This window comes from Oxyura jamaicensis, chromosome 9 (genome assembly GCF_011077185.1).
Source record: "Oxyura jamaicensis isolate SHBP4307 breed ruddy duck chromosome 9, BPBGC_Ojam_1.0, whole genome shotgun sequence".
Taxonomy (NCBI): domain Eukaryota; kingdom Metazoa; phylum Chordata; class Aves; order Anseriformes; family Anatidae; genus Oxyura; species Oxyura jamaicensis.
This window is the reverse complement of record NC_048901.1, coordinates 24104782-24123225: the sequence shown is the minus strand read 5'-3', so window position 1 is coordinate 24123225 and position 18444 is coordinate 24104782. Positions and strand designations below refer to the sequence as shown.

General features: G+C 38.8%; 1 protein-coding gene across 1 annotated transcript in view; it reads left to right on the top strand.

The window, feature by feature from the left end:
* The window catches only part of RSRC1 (arginine and serine rich coiled-coil 1), a 137089-nt gene that overhangs the window by 50019 nt on the left and 68626 nt on the right, over positions 1-18444 (top strand). Inside the window, exon 6 of the mRNA XM_035334677.1 lies at positions 14493-14529. Coding sequence (XP_035190568.1) covers positions 14493-14529 — 37 coding nt within the window. The remainder of the gene's footprint in view (positions 1-14492; positions 14530-18444) is intronic.

Here is an 18444-nt window from a genome sequence, read left to right as displayed (position 1 = left end):
TATTACAGTATTCTGAAATATTTCTCAGCGCTTGGCTTTTTGTCATTCAACAGTCACATCTGCTGACATCCTGCTAGGGGCTGGATGCTCTGGAGAGTGCTAATTTCAGCCTTCCTCGTTACTGTAGTCGTGATGACTGACCTAAGTGCCATACACAGAAGAGGCAAAGGGAAGGCATTTTAGAATACCAATTTTGTGGTTTCTATAGGACACCAGGCAATATGTGCTCAGGTATGTTGTGTGTACTGGACATTGTACTGCTAACTTTTGTGTTGGTTTGTGCAGCGGACATTATTATAGATGTACAAGAAAAAGAGCACATCGTAAATTCCAGAAATCAGGCGGTTTTTGCAAATGTTTCTCCATGACTGAAAGGATTCCCCCCATTTTCTGCACAGGTTGAACATTTTTGTGTGCCCTAGGTGTTGATCACGCCGCATTTCTTTCTGCTTTTAGACAAAAATATTCATAGTTAATTACTTTTCCCTTTGATGCATGGAACTACAAGGTTTTCAACTCTATTTTTAAATTTCTTCAGGTGATTTTTCCATTTTCTTTTGTTAATATTACCTGCTGTTGGTACCCGTGCAAGTGCAAACCCTGTAGGCTGACCTGGTTGACTAAAAGCCACAAAGTCCAGAGGAAGGGGATATGTGTATGTGTGTTTGTATATATGTATGTATATGCTGTGAGAACAACTTACTGACCTGTTTTTTTAAAATATTCTGTACAAATAATCACACACCTTTCCAATATCTTGCTTGCACAGAAAGTTAAGTAGGTGGCTTATCCTGTCCTGCCATTGTGTGGAAGTCCACTCAGCCCTGACCATTGTTTCATGAGTGTGTTTGATTGCTTGGAGTGGCTCCAGTTTCAGTTTCTGGGGACACTGGGTTGTGGCACTTCTGTGCAAGACGTAGCAATTCTGTTTATTGTGATTGCAACTTTCAGCCAAAACTGAAAACCTAGGAAAAGAGCCAATATCCTAGATTTTTTTCAGCAATTTCAGTGTGCTGTTTCTGCAGATCCGTCCATCAGACTGCTCAGTCATTCTCTATTCTAAATTTGGTGTAATGGCTTTTGTCTTAAGCCTGAATTGAGACTCTTTCAGAGGTCAGATACTCCACTGGTTATCTGACTGGTTAAATCTGCAAGCAGAACTTTTATCATTTAAAGGTCTGCAGAGGTGAAGTACTTTGCTTCCATGACCAGAAGATTTCTATGGTCGGAGAACATGGAGCACGTATTCACACGTGTCTTTATTGCTTGCTTGAAGGTCTTTGATAGATACGTCAGTATTACTGCATTTCTAATTACTGCTTTACATATTCTAATAAAATTTCGACATGAAAATACTTACCTCAGACGTCACATTAGTAAAATATTGCGTGAATCTTTAGGATAGCGATGACATGCAATGTTTTTGTAGCAACAAGGAAAGCAGGAATCCCTGGAATTCAGAAAGTTTTGGAGACAGCTCCTGGATAAATGGTTTGTGTTGGTGTGCATGACATCAGAAATAACGTTGTTTTCTACTGGTAAAATATTCATTAAAAAGCATGACATAAGACAAATACGAACAGCATTGTGAAAAAGTAGAGAAAAGTCCTTAGTTCCAGTAGTGAAAACAATTTCTGTTAGCAAAGGTATCTGCTCTTGCTTTGAAAGAATACAAAAGCCTGGTTCTCACGCAAGGGTAGCCAGCACTAAGATGTCTGAGGCCACCACCCGGAGCTCACTTTGCTCTAAAGATTATTAATCTAAAAAATTATTAAGCTAAAATTGCAGGATTAAGGTCTCTTATGGACAAACAGCCACCTCCAACTCGCTTCCCCAGAGAAGACGAGAACGGTGTTGCTGAAAACTTGAAGCAGGCTTTGTCAGCACCACGGCGTTGTGATGTGTAGCTGCTATCTGTTAGGTCTGTTAACTCGAGGTTATTTTATTTTTGTAGGTTTTTTTTTTAGAGATTATAAATGCCTTTCATCAGGAGTGCTCACTCAGTTTGTCAGGAAGACCATCCACGTTGCCAGGTCTTTCTGTAGGGGCTGTGATCCCCCTGAAAACCCTGCTGCTGCAGGATCTGACTGCTAATTTGTTTGTAAGTTGTTTATGTAGAGGACCTTACCTCTGCGCTGCTTTTCAGAATATTTGAACTAACAGTAGGAAGTGCTGGGTTTAATATCTAAGCTCCAAACTGCTGAAGATCCAAGTTTCCTTGGAAACTGCCATGCTCGTGGTGCTTAATTTTGTCAGGAATCTCTTGGCTTCGTATTAGAAAAATAAATGTTGAGGGAAATCTTGGCTGTAGAATGAGAGGTTTTATATTTTTGTCTTTTCTGTCTAATTTTGGCCCACTTAGTGATAAATCAGTAGCTTGCAATACTAATTATTTTAATTTCATTGAAGAAATGCCAAAATACAAAATGCCCAGCAAGATTCCTGGTCCACACCTTGGCTGGCCACATCGCGGCGGCTTGCTCCATCCTGAGAGGCCAGAGGTGCTGCTTGCACTGAGGACCTTCTCTGTGAAGTGCTGCACGTGGCACATGCTGAATGAGGTAGACAGTGTTCTGTTCTTTGATGCTAGTAAAAGGCTAAAAGCATGTTGATGAAACCAGTCACTTTGGAGGGTAAAATAGTAAGACCCTTGTGTTGTGATAAAATAGGGAACACTTGGAGTGTGGTGCCCTAAGGAGGGTTGAGGCCAACCCAACCACCATGAGGTGTTTAGATAACATAACCTGATGTGTGGGGTTTTTTTTTTTGAGATGTGAAATTTTCTACAAAAAATGCAAATTATGATTCACTAGAACTTGCAGAGCAAATAACCTTTCCTACGTACTTCACTCACAGTAATATTTTGGGCACCAAACTCTTGACAGCATCAGTGCTTTCAGCCCAGGCACAGCAATGTCCCGAACACATCCGTTAGTTTTTCTTTAGGAAGTAGACATGTAATAAGCACAAGACCAAAAGCAATTTCAGCATTGATTAATATTCTCAAATAATAACAGACTTGTAAATTATATAGTCAAAGACCATTAGAAATGCTGGAGAAAGAAATAACAAATAGCAAAATAGAGGCCTATTAGTGTTAGTGGTCTCGTTCTGCTGTTGAATTATCAGAGAGTTAATTGCTCTTGGAATCAGGAGGACTATTAGCCTTGGCAGTTAATTGAAGGAAATTAGCCTGTCCTCGGCAGGCTTGAAGTAGCTGCATCAGGTACAAATCCACTGTGACTGGTGCTGACTGGCAGGTTTCTTGACAACTCTGAGGCACTTTATTCTCGAATACTGAAATATTATCATCAAAATATCCTTCAAGTGCTTGTCCTTGCTGTTACATGGATTTTAAAGTGCTTTTACCATCACTGGTGACTGGTTAGCATACATGCAGTCAGCACAGTTTTGGACTGAATAGTGTAAAAATGGAAGTGTCAAGGGAGGAATTTCTGTAAATGGGGCAGATTTAGCGATCTCTGTCGAGCTGCTCTTCGTGCAAGTATTCTTCTTCATGAGCTTCAATTAACTGGAGTTTTGGGTTGTTTGGTTGTTTTTATTATTATTACCTTTCCATTATGTTTTAAGATGCGTGAGATTTGCGATCAGTTTTTATTTTTTTCAATTTTGATGAAGTATGATCTGTTTCCTTTTATCTGTGGCCAAGGAATCAATTTCCTATTGACCTTGCACAGTTCATGCTCTACCTTACAACTTTTGAAAATTTGCCTTGCAAGACAATTCAGCATCATCTGGCTTTTCTCCTACAACTCAGCGCCTGCTCAGGCTGCTTGGGGTGCCCGTCTTAGGCCAGCAAGAGACTTCCAGAGGCTTTCTTTAGGGCTACGTTAAAGCGTAACAGAACCAAATTGTGAAATACCGTTTGAAAGTCAGGCCTCTTGTGACCAGAAATGGTACAGGCCGTGTTAGCTGAACTAGTTGGGGTGACGGAAACCAAATATCTGGGATCAGGTAGTTCTGCTTTTCTTAAGATAAGGAAGTCTTGGCCTCGTATAGGAGTGAGAACCTGTGCCCACCTGACGGTGAGACCAACTTTACATAGAATACGTTCAGAATATGGCCCTGTGCTCATGGGGGACATAAATTCAGGCCAAATGAAAAGGACAAAATCAAACTGCAGGGACACAAAAAGAAATAGTGAGAAAGCATTTACAAATTGGATTTTTATACCTCCCAACAGCGATGCCTAAAAAAGCATGAGGTTTTAGTGAGCTAAAATTGGACCGAGTGCCGTCACGAGCCGTAGAATTGCAGCAAAGTGGCACTTTGTGGGTCGCAGCGAGCTGACCGTGGCTGCAAAGTGCTGCGTGCGTCCCCCGTGATAACGGAAATGTGGAAACCTACCTTGTCTTAGTCTTTCGGCTTCCAGTGCATGAGGCCGAGGACTGTTGGCTCATCCTTGTCTTTCATCTAATCCATGGAAATCTATCAGTTTGGAAGCCTTGAGACAAATACCTACCGTTACTGAGAAAATACTGTGCCACACAACTTTTCCTCTGAATGCTGGCTGTCTTTTTTAAATCTGTCTGTTTTTGAACAGTAATGGGGTCAAACCACTGCAGGTTAGAGGGGAAGGAAAACAGAGAAGAGCAGATCACAGAATTCTGTGGCAGGCTCTTGTTTTTCGGGGAATGAATTAGCCTTGCATAAAGTTAGTGGGCGGACGACCTGCAGTTTAAAATCCATCTGTTGTTCACATGTGTTCAGGTCGTATTCTAAGAAAGAGCAATGTCTCGTGCTCTTTCAAGATCCTTCTGAAGTTTGTGAACTTTTAATTTATCCTTATTTGACGTTCTTTCTTTGCAGGGAGTAGGGGCCGTATGGCCATGAAAAAGCCCGTGTTCTTGTGCTACATAAATCCAGGCACGAAGTTTTGGGTTTGTTGCAGTATTTCTTAACTATAAGAACATCCCTCTGTTCAGAAGCTCCGAAGAAATTTCTGAGATGCAAAGAGCAAAGCCAAAGCCTGTGCCTCCACCATTAACTTGAGGTGTTCAGATTTCCCAGAACAGAAACATTTCCTACAACGAAGTATCTGCACTAGGAGTGTAAGGAAAAAGTTGTCTGACTTGTAGTGATGGTGTATGAAGACAATCCAAAAAGGTTCCTAAAGGTGTGCACACAGCATAGAAAGTGACTGTGAGATGGGTCCCTCAGCCTCAGGAAAAATAGTTTTGGTTAGTAAAAAAAATAAGTAAATTGTACTTACAGATGGGTGTCGTTTGTGACCTTGTTGGCATTGACTGTGGGTAAGAGACCCAAAGCTGGACAAGCTTAATTCAGTGAAAATATTAAATACAAATATTAGTGTGTTTTTTTGTTTGTTTTCCGTGAACTGAGAGTGATAGGCATTAATTTAAAAAAAAAAAAAAAGATTTAGTGAGATTTATTGATTTGTTTCTGAAGTTAGTACAGAAGAATAGAAGATAGTCACTTTAAAACTTTCAGTAATAACATTGCATATCTGTACAAAACAACCTCAACGTGCAGGTAGTATCTTACAGTGTGGGTTTTGAGCAGTGAGAAAAAGCAGGAAGGTTTTTCTGTTCTGTTTGTTTTTTCTCCACAGGGATTAGGAGAAAGCTGTTGGCCACCAAGTAAGTTTTAAATACTTAGTATAGCTTTTTTTAACCTAAACAGCTTTGTCCATTTGGGATGAATGCATAAAACAGAATCTTCAAAACCAAAGTGTAAGTAATGATATGGACAAAATTCCATCTTAGCCTGTTTCATAGGAAGAGTGCCCTTAATTGTTAACTTTATTTTTATTAAACATTTAATGAAAAACCTGCTTATTGTTTCCTTAAGCACAATTTTCATGAGCATTCACTACATTTTGTGCAGTTTATAATGAAGTTAAACAACGATGGATCTGTTCAAATACGACGTGACTTCAGTGTGGCGTAGTGAGCTGTGCGGACTTGTAGCATTTACAAAAGATATTACAGAACTTGTTTAATGCACAGAGTTAGTATAAAAAATGAAACAGGCTTGAGGTTTCCTTGTGTGGTGCTTTTTCTTTCTTTTTCTTTTCTTTTTTTTTTTTTCTATCAGCAGACTGAGGGCCTGAAGGAATAGAGGAAGTGAATGGACACCAATGTATCCAAATATCTCATTTTGCCTAAAAGCAAGTGCCGGCAGATAAATGCCCATAAAGGGATTTCTTTCTTAAGCCCCATGGATTTTTTTTGCAACTTTTTGTGTGAGTTAGAAATGAAAACCATTCATCTAGTGCCCCAAAGAACGGCCTTATTGAATGGAATAACAGTGTAATGTACCATTGAAGGCAGGATTGAAAGTGATTATCTTGTTAACTCTTGACAGTTACCGCCAGCTTGAAATAGAACTGGCAGGCTTGATTTGCAAATGAATTAGAGCTTTTTCATTTTGTGCCAGGATCATCTTTTTATATTCTGATATGACAGATGCTATGTTCCATGCTTTTGTTTCTCTTCAGTTTTATACTTGCAAATAAAAAACAAAAGATTATGATAGTAATTTTATTTGCATCTTTTCTCTAGGAGTTTATTCTTTGTGTAGAAGTTTTTAATCTTATATTTTTCAAAAATTTGTTTAAGAATAGCATTGTTCCTGCAGAATAAAATTTCATTAGGTTAAGTACAGTAGTAATTGGGTGAATGAGGATTTAGAAGCTTTCAGAAAATTGATTGTGCTCAAATTGTTTTAGTGTTTAGAATGTTTAAATTTTCTCACTGATTTATACTTAAATTTAACGTTCTTCAACAGTGAGAGCTGAGTGCAGTTGAAGGAAATCTAACAGTTAAAATCTTTATCCTAAAAGCATGCTAATAGAAATGCATGTGTAATTAGTTACAGACTTAATGCTGATAAACTGTGTTTATATTCTGCAGTCATCCAAACACAGATGGTAAGGTGTTCGGTATGATAATTACTGTGCACTCTTTATATGTTCCTCATTAACCTGTAACGCTCTTTACTAGTCCAGAGAGTTTTTACTATAGTTATGCTTACCAGCATTAAAACTTGCTCTGCTTTGTTTAATATTCAGTGCAGTGTTCTGTGCATTTACAGTGCTGTGCTTTTGCTACTTTTGTAATCTGTTTTGTACTTTGAGACTAATTAGCAACAGTTCCTACTACCACTAACGTCCATTGGTGAAATGTTTTCATACACTTTCACCTACAGGATGTGTTTTAATTGAATATCTACTAAATAATATTACAGAAAAGGTAAAGCAGGCCAAAGATGTCTCATTTATTTAAAACTACCAAATAATTTGGTGAACAGAGGCAGCGATGCTCCAAAGTCTGATGCTTAATTGCTTGTGTTTGCTGGGAATTCAAACTTTGATTAACAAGGTTTTACTCTTTGGGAAGGGAACCTTGTGCACTGAATAGAGAGGGGGGGAAAAAAGACCAACAGCATCCAAACCAAAACAATCTCTCCCACATACATGTATAAAAACTCCAAGGACTTGCAAATTATGAGGTCCTCTGAATTTCCAGGTTTATCTGAGGAATTGCTTGAACTGGCACCCAAGAAATCTGCTTTGATAGTTTATAAGATTTTTATATCTGATCTGAAGTCTTACTGAAACCAAACCGGGAGCTTTTTTGGGTAGTCATTTTGGCTCTCATTTATCTGTGAAATACTTACGGAGAAAAAGTTGTGGTTTTTTTGTAGGTTCTATTTGAAAATATTGATGCTATCAACACTATATTTTGTTTTTTCTTCCTCTGTTTAGTTTCAGTGTTTATTTCAATTGCATAAAATCTTGAATTTTACTCTGTGAGACAGGGTTATATATATTTTTCCCTCTTGAATATTTGATAAGGTCTCTTGGGTACTGATTTTTCTTTTCTCTAGGATAACATATTATGGAAATTGTTTCACCTTGTGTCCTATTTAAAGTCCCTGGTTTTAGCATGATTCAATTTAGCTTGCATTATATTCATCTGAGTTCTTCAGCAGTTCCAAGTTATTCTGTATGTGTTGGTGTGTGGGGGTGACTCCTGCTTTTCTTCCTGCTTTTGATAAGTGACCTTCATATGATCTTCTTGAATCTTTATTAGATTTAAATTTATTAGTAATTGGCCAAACTTCTTACCGTTTTTCCTGAGTGAAATAAATTCTTTGGTTGACTGGAGTGGGGGAGCCACTGAGCACAATAACATCAGCTTTTGAAGCCCTTACACTTCAGGATCATTCCAGACCATTGGATGTGATATTAAGTAAGAGCAAAACAACATTCATGCTTCTTCAAAAATATCATGGATGTCTTTTTCCAGCAGTCAGGGAATGCTTTGGAAGCCCTTCGCTCTCTTTTTGATGGGAGCTTACTGTGCACAAAAGACTACGAAGAGTAGCATCAAGTTAATAGTGTAGCTATGTCTCATCCTGTTGAACTCTTACATGCAAAAGAAAATTCTCAAGTAATGTATTATGCTGCTTTTCTGAATGTTTGGTACTGTCAGAATAACAGCCAGATTATTGCCCTGTCTTTCCTCTCACCTGTACCTTCTCTGATGTTGGCATTGCACTGCTAAATCATTTTCACTATTTTGGTTTTGTTTGTTTAGATCTTCCAATAATGGGACAAAACAGGGTTTTTAGACTCAAGGAGCCACAGTTCTTAAATCCCTTACAGCTGTCAAGGAATTCTCTTTGAGGTGAATGTAGTATAGAGATTTTTTTAACTTATATATGTACTAGATTGCAAGGATTTTGTTTTTCATTACTGTGCTTCTGAAGTGGTCATAAAGGTTTTGTATCTCAGATGTGCCAACAGGACTTTGTTTCGTGCTGTATCTTTTTTTTTTTCCCTCTATTTTCAAGCACTTTGAGTGCATAAATGGATTATCTATTTAACTTCATTTTATTTTTTTTTAGTTCATGGGTTTAACTGCAAGTATTGTTTGGATATGCCATTTGGTTACTTTCAAAAAGTCAGGGTTTTTTGTTTCTTCATCTTTATGTAAGAGAGGCAGGAGGAAATGGCTTTCCTGTATGGTTTTCCCTTCTTGTCTTTTGTAATTTCCCTTTGACATAATTTCCACTTATGGCTACAAAAATACAAACCCTACTTTTCAGGATTTCTTTTATAACCCAGAAAAAGTTAACTAGTAGTGTTGAAGAGTAAAGTATTTGCTGGAGTTCTGTTTCTACCCGTTACGTAGCCTTTACAGGCAGTTCTGCCAGACCGCTGGTGTGGTGTTGGGCCAGCTTCTCACTGACAGTCTGTAGGTCTGGATTCACCTGTTCACTGGGGAGGATCAGCACTGTACTCTTAAAAATGGTATCGAAGGAGAGGACGGGCATATGGCTTAGTTTTTAAATAACCTTTGTTGTGTCTTTCAAAGCCTACTGAAATAAGTATTTATGGTCTGTAGTCAGATTTGGAAACATCAGCCTATAATTTTACATCAAACGCAACAAAAAACCTATAAAATTTAGTGGAATATGATGGGGGTATCAATTTCTAAAAACTGCGTTCAGGACTCTGCAACAAGTACGTAGTACCTTCTGGACAGTCAGCATCCAAATGTGATAATCACGTGTACTTGTTCTGGTTATTTCTGATAGTAGGTGGTTTTGTGTTATGTTTTGTTTGTTTTTCTCCCTGTTCCAGACTTTGATTTTTCTGGAATTGGACAAAGGCATGATTTGGCTATAACTGTTTCGCTCTTGATGTCTGGCATGTTTTGTGAGCTTGACAAAGTCTGTGAAGCTATTCCAGAACATTACCTGGTTTAAAACTTTGTGTAAATGCATCACTCGAGAAGGCCACAAGTGCACCTTTCAGGCCACCAACCAATTGAGTGTGTGTGTGTGTGTGCACACAGTGCCTTATTCCTAATATTCCTCCTGCTCTAATGTTTGATACTTGGAATACCTTCAATCTGATCATACAGGCCTTTAAGGCTGAGGAAATTAAATCCATCAAAGATTGAACATAAAATAAGCAGGAGTGAGGGAGCAGCCCCCTGTCTTGGGATATCCCAGGGTAGAAGTAAACAGAGTGTAATCACATGGAAAACTAATTTTCTTCTTGCCAGGAATATGCAGTGCTCAGCTCTGGTCTGGGAAATCATGAGATTTCCATTGAAAGCCTTTGAAAAAAGGCTTTGAAAAAATTTCAGCCACTGAAAGAAACAGTCTTGTCACAGGTTAGTGGAGTTTTGGATGGGGGATTTCCACATTCTGAGAGAGAAGGAAGTTGTTACCAGCTGCTGTTGTTGTTTGCTGGCTTGGTGTGTTCTGTTCCTTTGTTTTTTTATGCAAATGCTGGAATTTAGTCAGAACTTGTAGTATTAACAATGATGCTATATTGACTTAGTAATCAGGGCTAGTGTAATAAATTCTGTAGCTGAATCTGTTTTACAGGGTGCTAAGTGTTCATTAGACTTCCAAGATTAGTTGGAAATTGACAGTTCGTTGATAGGAGAAGACATGATGATGGTAATGAATGAGGCGAAGAGTAAAGGTAGGTGCAGGTTACAGTGGAGTAGGTAGTCGAGACTAGTAAGAGACACTATTCTTGTATGCATGTCTGATGTTCATAAAGACATCTGAAGACTTCAGCTGTTTGTTTTGAGGCTGTTTATGAAGAATGCAAGTTGGGATTGATAACATGCAAAAGAAAAGTAGCAGATGCGTGTGCCGCTCGGAGGAAGATCTGTAGGGAAGACCATTAAATGAGAGGAAGCCGTAGAAGCATGTTAGCATGACTACAGAGAATGGCAAAACACAAGGTTATTTCAAGAAGACTGTAAAGTTCTTCATTGAAGAGAAATATTGGAAGAAAAAAGGGGTTTATTTAAAATAGTACTTGACAGATTATTGAAAGCATTATGTGCTTGTTGAGTGATCCCATGGATTTTTAGAAGGGGGCTCCATCATGATTTTTTTTTACAATTTAGGACAGTGTTGCCTGATCAACAACACTAGCACTTTGGCATTCATGAAGAGAAGGATTAAAAGGCATTTATGAAAGAGTGTGGTGTAGCACGACCTGAACTGCTGCACCTGACCTTGTTCTTTGCAGTTTGTAGTTAACATTGTGGAACTGGAGGGGATTCTGCCAAAGGCCTTGCTAATGATGAGGTGATTTATTTATTCATTTGGCTCCTGAAGAGCAAAATCAGATGTTAGGACTGCTTAGAGTGGTGTAGAGGCCACCAAGATGGTGAGAGGCCGGAGCATTTGCCCTGTGAGGCGACCGGAGGCCGCGGGCCAGGCACTTGGAGAAGAGACGGCTGTGAGGGCGCCTGGCAGCCGCCACCTGGGCTGAGGAGACGGAGCCAGGCTCTGTCAAGTCATGTCTGGTGGGAGGAAGGAGAACCAGCACAGATGAAAAAAGAGACGTTTGAACCAGATAAAAGGAGAGGCCCTCCCAGCGGGGCCATGGAGTCAGTAAAATGGGCCTCAGACTTGACCCTGCTGTGAGCAGGTGGAAGGACTGCAGGCCTCCCGAGGCCCTTCTGCTGGAGCTGTCCTGTGACTAGGAATGACTCCAAAATATCCCCAGATCTAGGTAATCCACAGAATTATCCTGTGACGTATGGGTTCCTACCAAGAAACAATGGCAAAGGAAATCGCTAACTACAAATACAAGGGAAATCTTGAGAATGAGTTGGTAACAATTTGAGGAGAACCGAAGAATATGAACTGGTTTGTTTCCATGTTAAATAAATATTTTTAAAAATTGCAGGATCCTTCTAGTTTGCTCCTAATCTGAATAGCAAGCACAAGTGAATATTTCTGTTTCAGTTTATAATAAGTTAACGCTATCCCAGTTAGTCACCTCCATTACAGTTTTAAGTAATCCAAAAGCTGCCTACACTTGCTTAATCGAATTTCTAGCTTGTTGCAGGTCCCTCCTGGCGATGATTCGATTTAGTGCAGTTGCAATTTTTTCCACTGGTGTTACCAAAACTTCACATTTGGATTAACCTGAATATTATGCTTACTGTTTTAAAATGTATGATTCTACAATAAGTGGATGTGAACTAGTAATTTACATCACAAATTCTTGACTATACTGAGGAAACACGATACCACAGCTTCTGTGATTGGAAAAAAAAAAAAAAAAAAAAAGGCCAAAATTAAGCCAGCTTTTGCTTTAGTTTAGTAAAACATCACCTGATAAAGGTAACTAAATTAACATAACTTTCTTTCAGCCTTTCTTTCTAAGAGTACTGTAATACTGGATGTGCATAAAGCTGTAACTACCTTCTATTTGTAGTGTTTTATGGCATTAATGATTGAAGCATTCAGTAAAAACTGAAGGTTTGTTTATGCTTTGAAACACAGTGACTGAGCTGTATCGACACTTGCGATTCTGCGTAACACAGTATTTGAAATATAGTATTAACAGGAATCTTATTTGGATAATTATTTTTAACTAGAAATAAAATGATGCCGTGGCTTCGCTAGGCGTCCTTGCTGATTGATGCATGGCAGCCTCTGGCTGGAAAGAGGTTTTCATTGAAAGTGACAGGTGCCACAAGGTTTATTTAGGACAACCTCAACCTTGTCCTGGTTAGTTTGATAATGTTTGCCTTATGTATGTTCAACCACTGCATTTCCTGCGTTAGAGCCTTGTGTTACACCAATATTACTATCTGTGCTGCCTCAACTACAAATTGGATGAACAGCCAGTGACACTTTTTCAATATTATTACATTAAACCAAGTGGATTTTGATTGATAACCTAATATTCAACTAATGCAAAACATCAATCATGGCAAGTATATTAATTATTTAATATTGCAGTCTAATTCAGAAATCGATGTGCTGCATGAGGGGAAGGGAAACTCACTGTTCCCAGAAGACTTAAGACAGGGAATGATTAAAAAAAACCTGCTGTACTCTTGTGTGTTAGTTCGATACAAATCTTTATTCATTTGCCAATAATCTCTTCGCATTTTCCACTTCAGGACCATTTTTATCAGTTTTGAGACCTATAATTGAATTAAGCCTGCTTTCAGCACAGGGCAGAAAGAGTTGCACCAGTATTGATGAAGTCATGACAGGGACAGCAGAGGAGACAGACCACTAAGCAGGGCAGGTTTTATACCATTGCTTGGGAGCTCCAAACATCAGCTTCCTGGATGCTTCCCAAGTAATTAATTTCTTTAAGGCCATTTAGCACCTCAAAATAGATGCGACAGACAGTTCCTTTTTAAATATTGTACCGACTGGACTGATAATTTCTTGTTTTAAAATACTAAATAATGGTGTAAGAAAAGTGCATCTTTTCTGTTGGTTCACCCATGGTTTATTCAAATAGAGCAAAAATGTGTAGACTTTTTTGAAAGCTTTGAAAAATAAAAGCTTTTTACATAAGAAAACTGAAGTACAGCACGGCAAGGTTGTAAAATGTGCCATTGAACATGGACTTACTCTGTATATAATAAAACTTAATATGCTTTAGCCCTTTTATGTGTAACTTCACATTATCCATAACCCATACTATGTGTTCAAGAGAACAGAATCGGTCTTAAATGGCTTTCCCTCTCAGAGGAGTATGGTTGTTGTTTGTAATCCTGTGGCTTGATAGAGGTTAATAATTTCTTGAAAAAATAATATTATAAGTATAAAATCTACATTACATTATGCAGTTCAATAACTGATTATTTGAAATACTTCTGGGGCCAGTTTCTTCTTGTTTGGCATGGTTACAGCCCATCTTCCTCAAAAGATACCGTTACATTTTTGGAAGCAGATAGAAAGCAGAAGCCAGCTTCCTTTGTTTAGTAGCTTGGGACTTGGGGATTTAGGGGATTTATTATTTGTTTTTCTTTTTTTTTTTTTCTGGTTTTGTTCTTTTATTTTTGAAGTGGCAGAGAATAGACATCTAACACTTTTCAGGTAACTTTGTCAAACTGGGCAAACTGTTTATGTTGGTCCAGGATGGCAAGCTTGTGCTGCATGCACGTAGCAAGATGTTTTAAGTTTCACTCTGAGTTCTCTTTGCTTTTCCTTTTTTTTTTTTTTTTTGATAGTTTAGTCATTTTTTTTCTCTTATTAGCTATCTTAATGCCACAATACTTCTCATTTTTGAGAAGTACCCACCAATTTTATTATTCTCACAAATTTTATTATTGAAGCAGTGAGAAAGCAGAACCATAAAGCCATTGAATGTGGATTTGGTAAATACCACTGAACACTGTCATCTTTTAATAATTTCATTATTCAGTAGTGGGATAATTATATTTTATTTTTTAAAATTATTTTTTAAAAGAGTGTCCTCTTGCTTTGCTAAAGCTTATAGCAATTTTAAGGCAGGTAAAATTTAAGGTTCTAAATAATTCTGTAATTATGCATTTGAATAATCAATACTTCATAAATATTTTAACGATTAAGATATTAAAAATGACAATTTTACCTGAGAAATTTCATGGCTTTGACATTTCTGAGTTAAACATAAATTGTTGTAGACAAGGGTTTAGCAACTATTTAGAACTTCTGTTCTTCTGTTACAGAGACCCTGGAAACATCAAAGCTGGATTAGAACATCTGGTAAGTTTTAATTTTCTCTTGAACATTTGCATCATCTTTGATATCTGCATTCCAAATGAACACTTTTGAATGAGCTTTGAATACCTTGAATTGAGAAAGTCAACCATTTCCCAGAGGGTCAGCTTACTGTTATAATGTGAAGGCACTTACATTTTCATTTATCTTACCATTTCAAGGGAATTTTAATTTTTTTAAATTACTTTTTTTGATGTAGAGATGAAATAAAATGGACTACAATCCTTGGATTGATGATTGCCTTAATTATAAACAAAAATTGTTTGGTGTAGGATTTTTGGCATATCCTGATCTGAAAACAACAAACTTGTGATAAAAAAAAAAAAAAAGAAACACACACACAATCAAATATTGCATGCATAAATATGGTATGTTTTAGTAATTTGAAGTCTTTGAAAGAAGTGCACAGCTTTGTTTTTTCTGTTGTCTTTGCTTTATGAATAATGTATCGACTTAAATTCCATTCAGTGCTGCAGTATAAAATAATAATTGAGATGCAAAATATTTTTGGTTTAAGTAAACATATTCAAACCGCAAGTGATGGCAAGACATACTTAGCATTAAAAACTAATCAGTTGATCAAAACTGGAAAAAAACAACACAATATTGTCACAAGTCTGAAGCTCGTGGAGCTTAGACTGTTAGTATCAGCAATCATCTGAACACTAAGTAGTTCATCTAAACAGATTATTAAATCCCATTAAATCAAAATATTCACTATTAATGGCACGTATATTTCAATACCTCAGGAGAAGTGCTGAAATTCGTGTTTAATTTTTCATACAATATCTAAATAATATATACTGTTCTATGCTGCTATTAAAATAAAATCTTATTGCGGTGCATTGCACAAGCATTTGGAAAAAAAATTGCTTTTCTGTTGTTGCTTCCCATTTTGGGAATCACTTGGGAAATATGATTTGTAGGCGCTTGTATACCAATATCTTCTTGGAGTAACAGCAGGATGAAAACGATGTATATTCGGGCACAGTTGTCAGCAGTTTCCCTTTTATAATGGTGGCATATTAAATGTTCCATTGCAACTAGTATTTTGAATCTGTAAGTGGAATAAATAGCTGAATGTTATGAATAGTTCTAAGAGCAGTCTTAAAATTAATCTTGTGTGCTAGTTTCATAGGTAGCTTGCATGCTAGTTGAATCTCTTAAATAAATTCTTTAAATGTTTCATTCCTCTGCTGGTGTCAGGCTGTTGTAATCTGATGGGTTCCGAGAATTTTTCTAATGCATTATAAAGATGCTGTAGTCTTGACAGATGACCATGACTGGTACTTTTTCTAAATTGGGAGTGCTGCGGTAGCTGAAGCTGCAGGTCTGATTTATAACGTCACCTCGAACCAGCAGGTTCGGAAGGAAGAGGCTCTATGGTTTTCGAGTAGCCCAGGCAGGGGATGGTGGACCAGGAATCGTGTTCACTCATGTTCAGAGCTTCTCTGGGATTTGGGGGAAAATGTACTGGGAAGAAGCTCTGCAGAGTAGTGAAACCTGAAGTTCTTTGACATGGTAACTCACTGTATGTTTGAATAATTTCATCTTCATGAAATACATTAGCTGCTTTGTGTTTCTGTGAAAGATCTTTCAAAAACCTCCAGGTCCTTGAGACTTTTTTTTCCTTTTCCCTGTGGTCTCAGAAGATTTGTCCTGGGAACGGGTGCTCAAGGAAATTAACAGTTTCCCAAAACACCCACGGATGGGAGAATTTATACTGGAAACTTTTATATCTCAGTGTTATGTCAGACAAGTTCACAAAGACCTTTCAAGCTCCAGTAAATTATAGGGGTATTCCTCAGAAGAATTAAGCCACATGATTGCTCTTGTTCTTCTGCTTTAAATTACTGCATGTCCAAATACCTGGAAAGAACTGGTTTTCCTCCCATTTCTCCAAAGTTGTGAATGAAAAAAGAGGAGTCTTCATATTGATTGGGCAATCTGCTACTTAATCCTTTATTTAAAATGGGATGTGTGTTCTCGTATTTATGTTTTATGGACACCTTTCACTCGACTGCAGTCTGTTCTACTCGGATGTGTGCTTCAGGAAGCTGCCGTTGTGGTACCTAGCATCTCGCTACACACACGACTGGTTTTCAAAAAACTGACAAATATTTTACAAATAGTTATTTGGGAATACTTTCAGTGTGAGGCCAAATGCTTTCATAAACAACTAGTTTCTTTGTAGGTCGGAGAACTTCACCGCAGGTTCACGTGGCTGTTCCTGTGTCAGTGCATAAGGATGGAGATCAAAGAACCACGGGGTGGTTTGGGTCAGGACCTCACAACCCCCCATGTGCAGGGCCCCCTGCCCCCAGCCCAGGCTGCCCAAATCCCCCCAGCCCGACCTTGGGCACTGCAGCTTCGGGGCAGCCCCAGCTCCTCGGGACAGCCTGCGCCAGGGCCTTGGAGCCCTGGTGGTGAAGGATTCCTTCTGAGCACACCCTTTGGGGGGGGCTGCCCTGGGGGCTGCTGCCAGGGGAAGGGCTGTGCCACGGGGCTGCCTGAGCGTGCGGGTGGGCACAGCTGCTCGCCCTGGTGACTGCCAAGAGCTAAATCTGCTCAGAAGCATTTTTTTAATGCTAGTTAAGAAAAAGAACTGTGAAGCTCTAAATATGAGAGGATTGGTCTTGTATTCCAAAAACTTAGGTTGTTACTTGCTGAATTATATTTTGCTAATGCCTTTTTCCATCAGCAAATTTTAACAAACTGTAGAAACCTTGGAGCAGAAGGTTAACTGTTTGCAGCTCAGAGGAGGTCCGGTTTTCTATTAGTAGCTCTCCTAAAAATGAACCGTGGAGCCGTAAGTGCGGTTTCTTCAGCGGAGGGATCTTATTTGTGTCTTTTGTATAAGATTTCAAGGCAATAACCTGCTTGTCCTTGTGGTCAAGCAGCAGTCTGTCCATTTGAAATGATGGAGAGCAGCCTGTCATTAATAGCTTGTTTAGCCCATCAGCGGTTTGTGAGAATATAGTTATTGTCTGCCAGCCGTGCAGGCGCTGCGTGGCCGCGCGTTAATCAATAACCACCAGCAGGCGCGGGTGCAGCCCCGGCCAAGCCCCGGCCGTTGCATTACCACGCAGAGCTCTGCACGTTCAGTTGGGTGACGTGACACTGGTGGTGGATGGGAAGGGCAGGAATTCATAACCAACGCTGGTTAACCCATCCAGTGGCTCTTCATGCAAATGTTTCTACCAAAGATCTCTTAAAAGACGAACAAAGGAACCTTTATCCAGGAGGTGTTAATAACTGCTGCTAGGTATCGCTATCTGTTTGTTTCCTTGGAGCTCGATGTCAGCAGCTCACTTTTCCCTGATTGTCCCTGGCCTAGTTTCAGCCTTGCGGTGATGACGGATGAATATCCCAACGTGACTACTGGGTAGCAGTGGCTAATAGAGTTGTTGGCTTTCTAACGAGCTATAAAACCAAGCAGCCAACTATTAGGGTTCACAAACAATTAATTAACACTTGTAATAAGAGTAATTATGTTTATCTTAGTATCCTGGCAAAATTCCATGCTGGTCAATTATGTTCTGCAAGCCTGAGTTCTCCCTCATTGCAGACGTGGCGGGCTGACTGGATGCTGGTTGTCCTATTGAGATCCAATTTAATTGAAAAGAAGATTTTTCAATAAACATTAAAGAATGCATTTCTTTCTCATATGTCCTTTCGTGAACTGCTAATCATCAAAGCCTGAAGAAAAGTTCTCATTGGAAAACCACCCTGGTGTTCCTGGGGAGCTATAATTTTCATGCCCCATGGATGGATTCCCCTGGGCTTTTTGCATTGAGGCCATAACGTTACCAGCTAGCACGGGGTTACAGCATTGCGTTCTCTGAAGATGCAAGCGCGTAACTGCAAGTGAACATTGAGGATCTGAAGGTAGCAATAAAA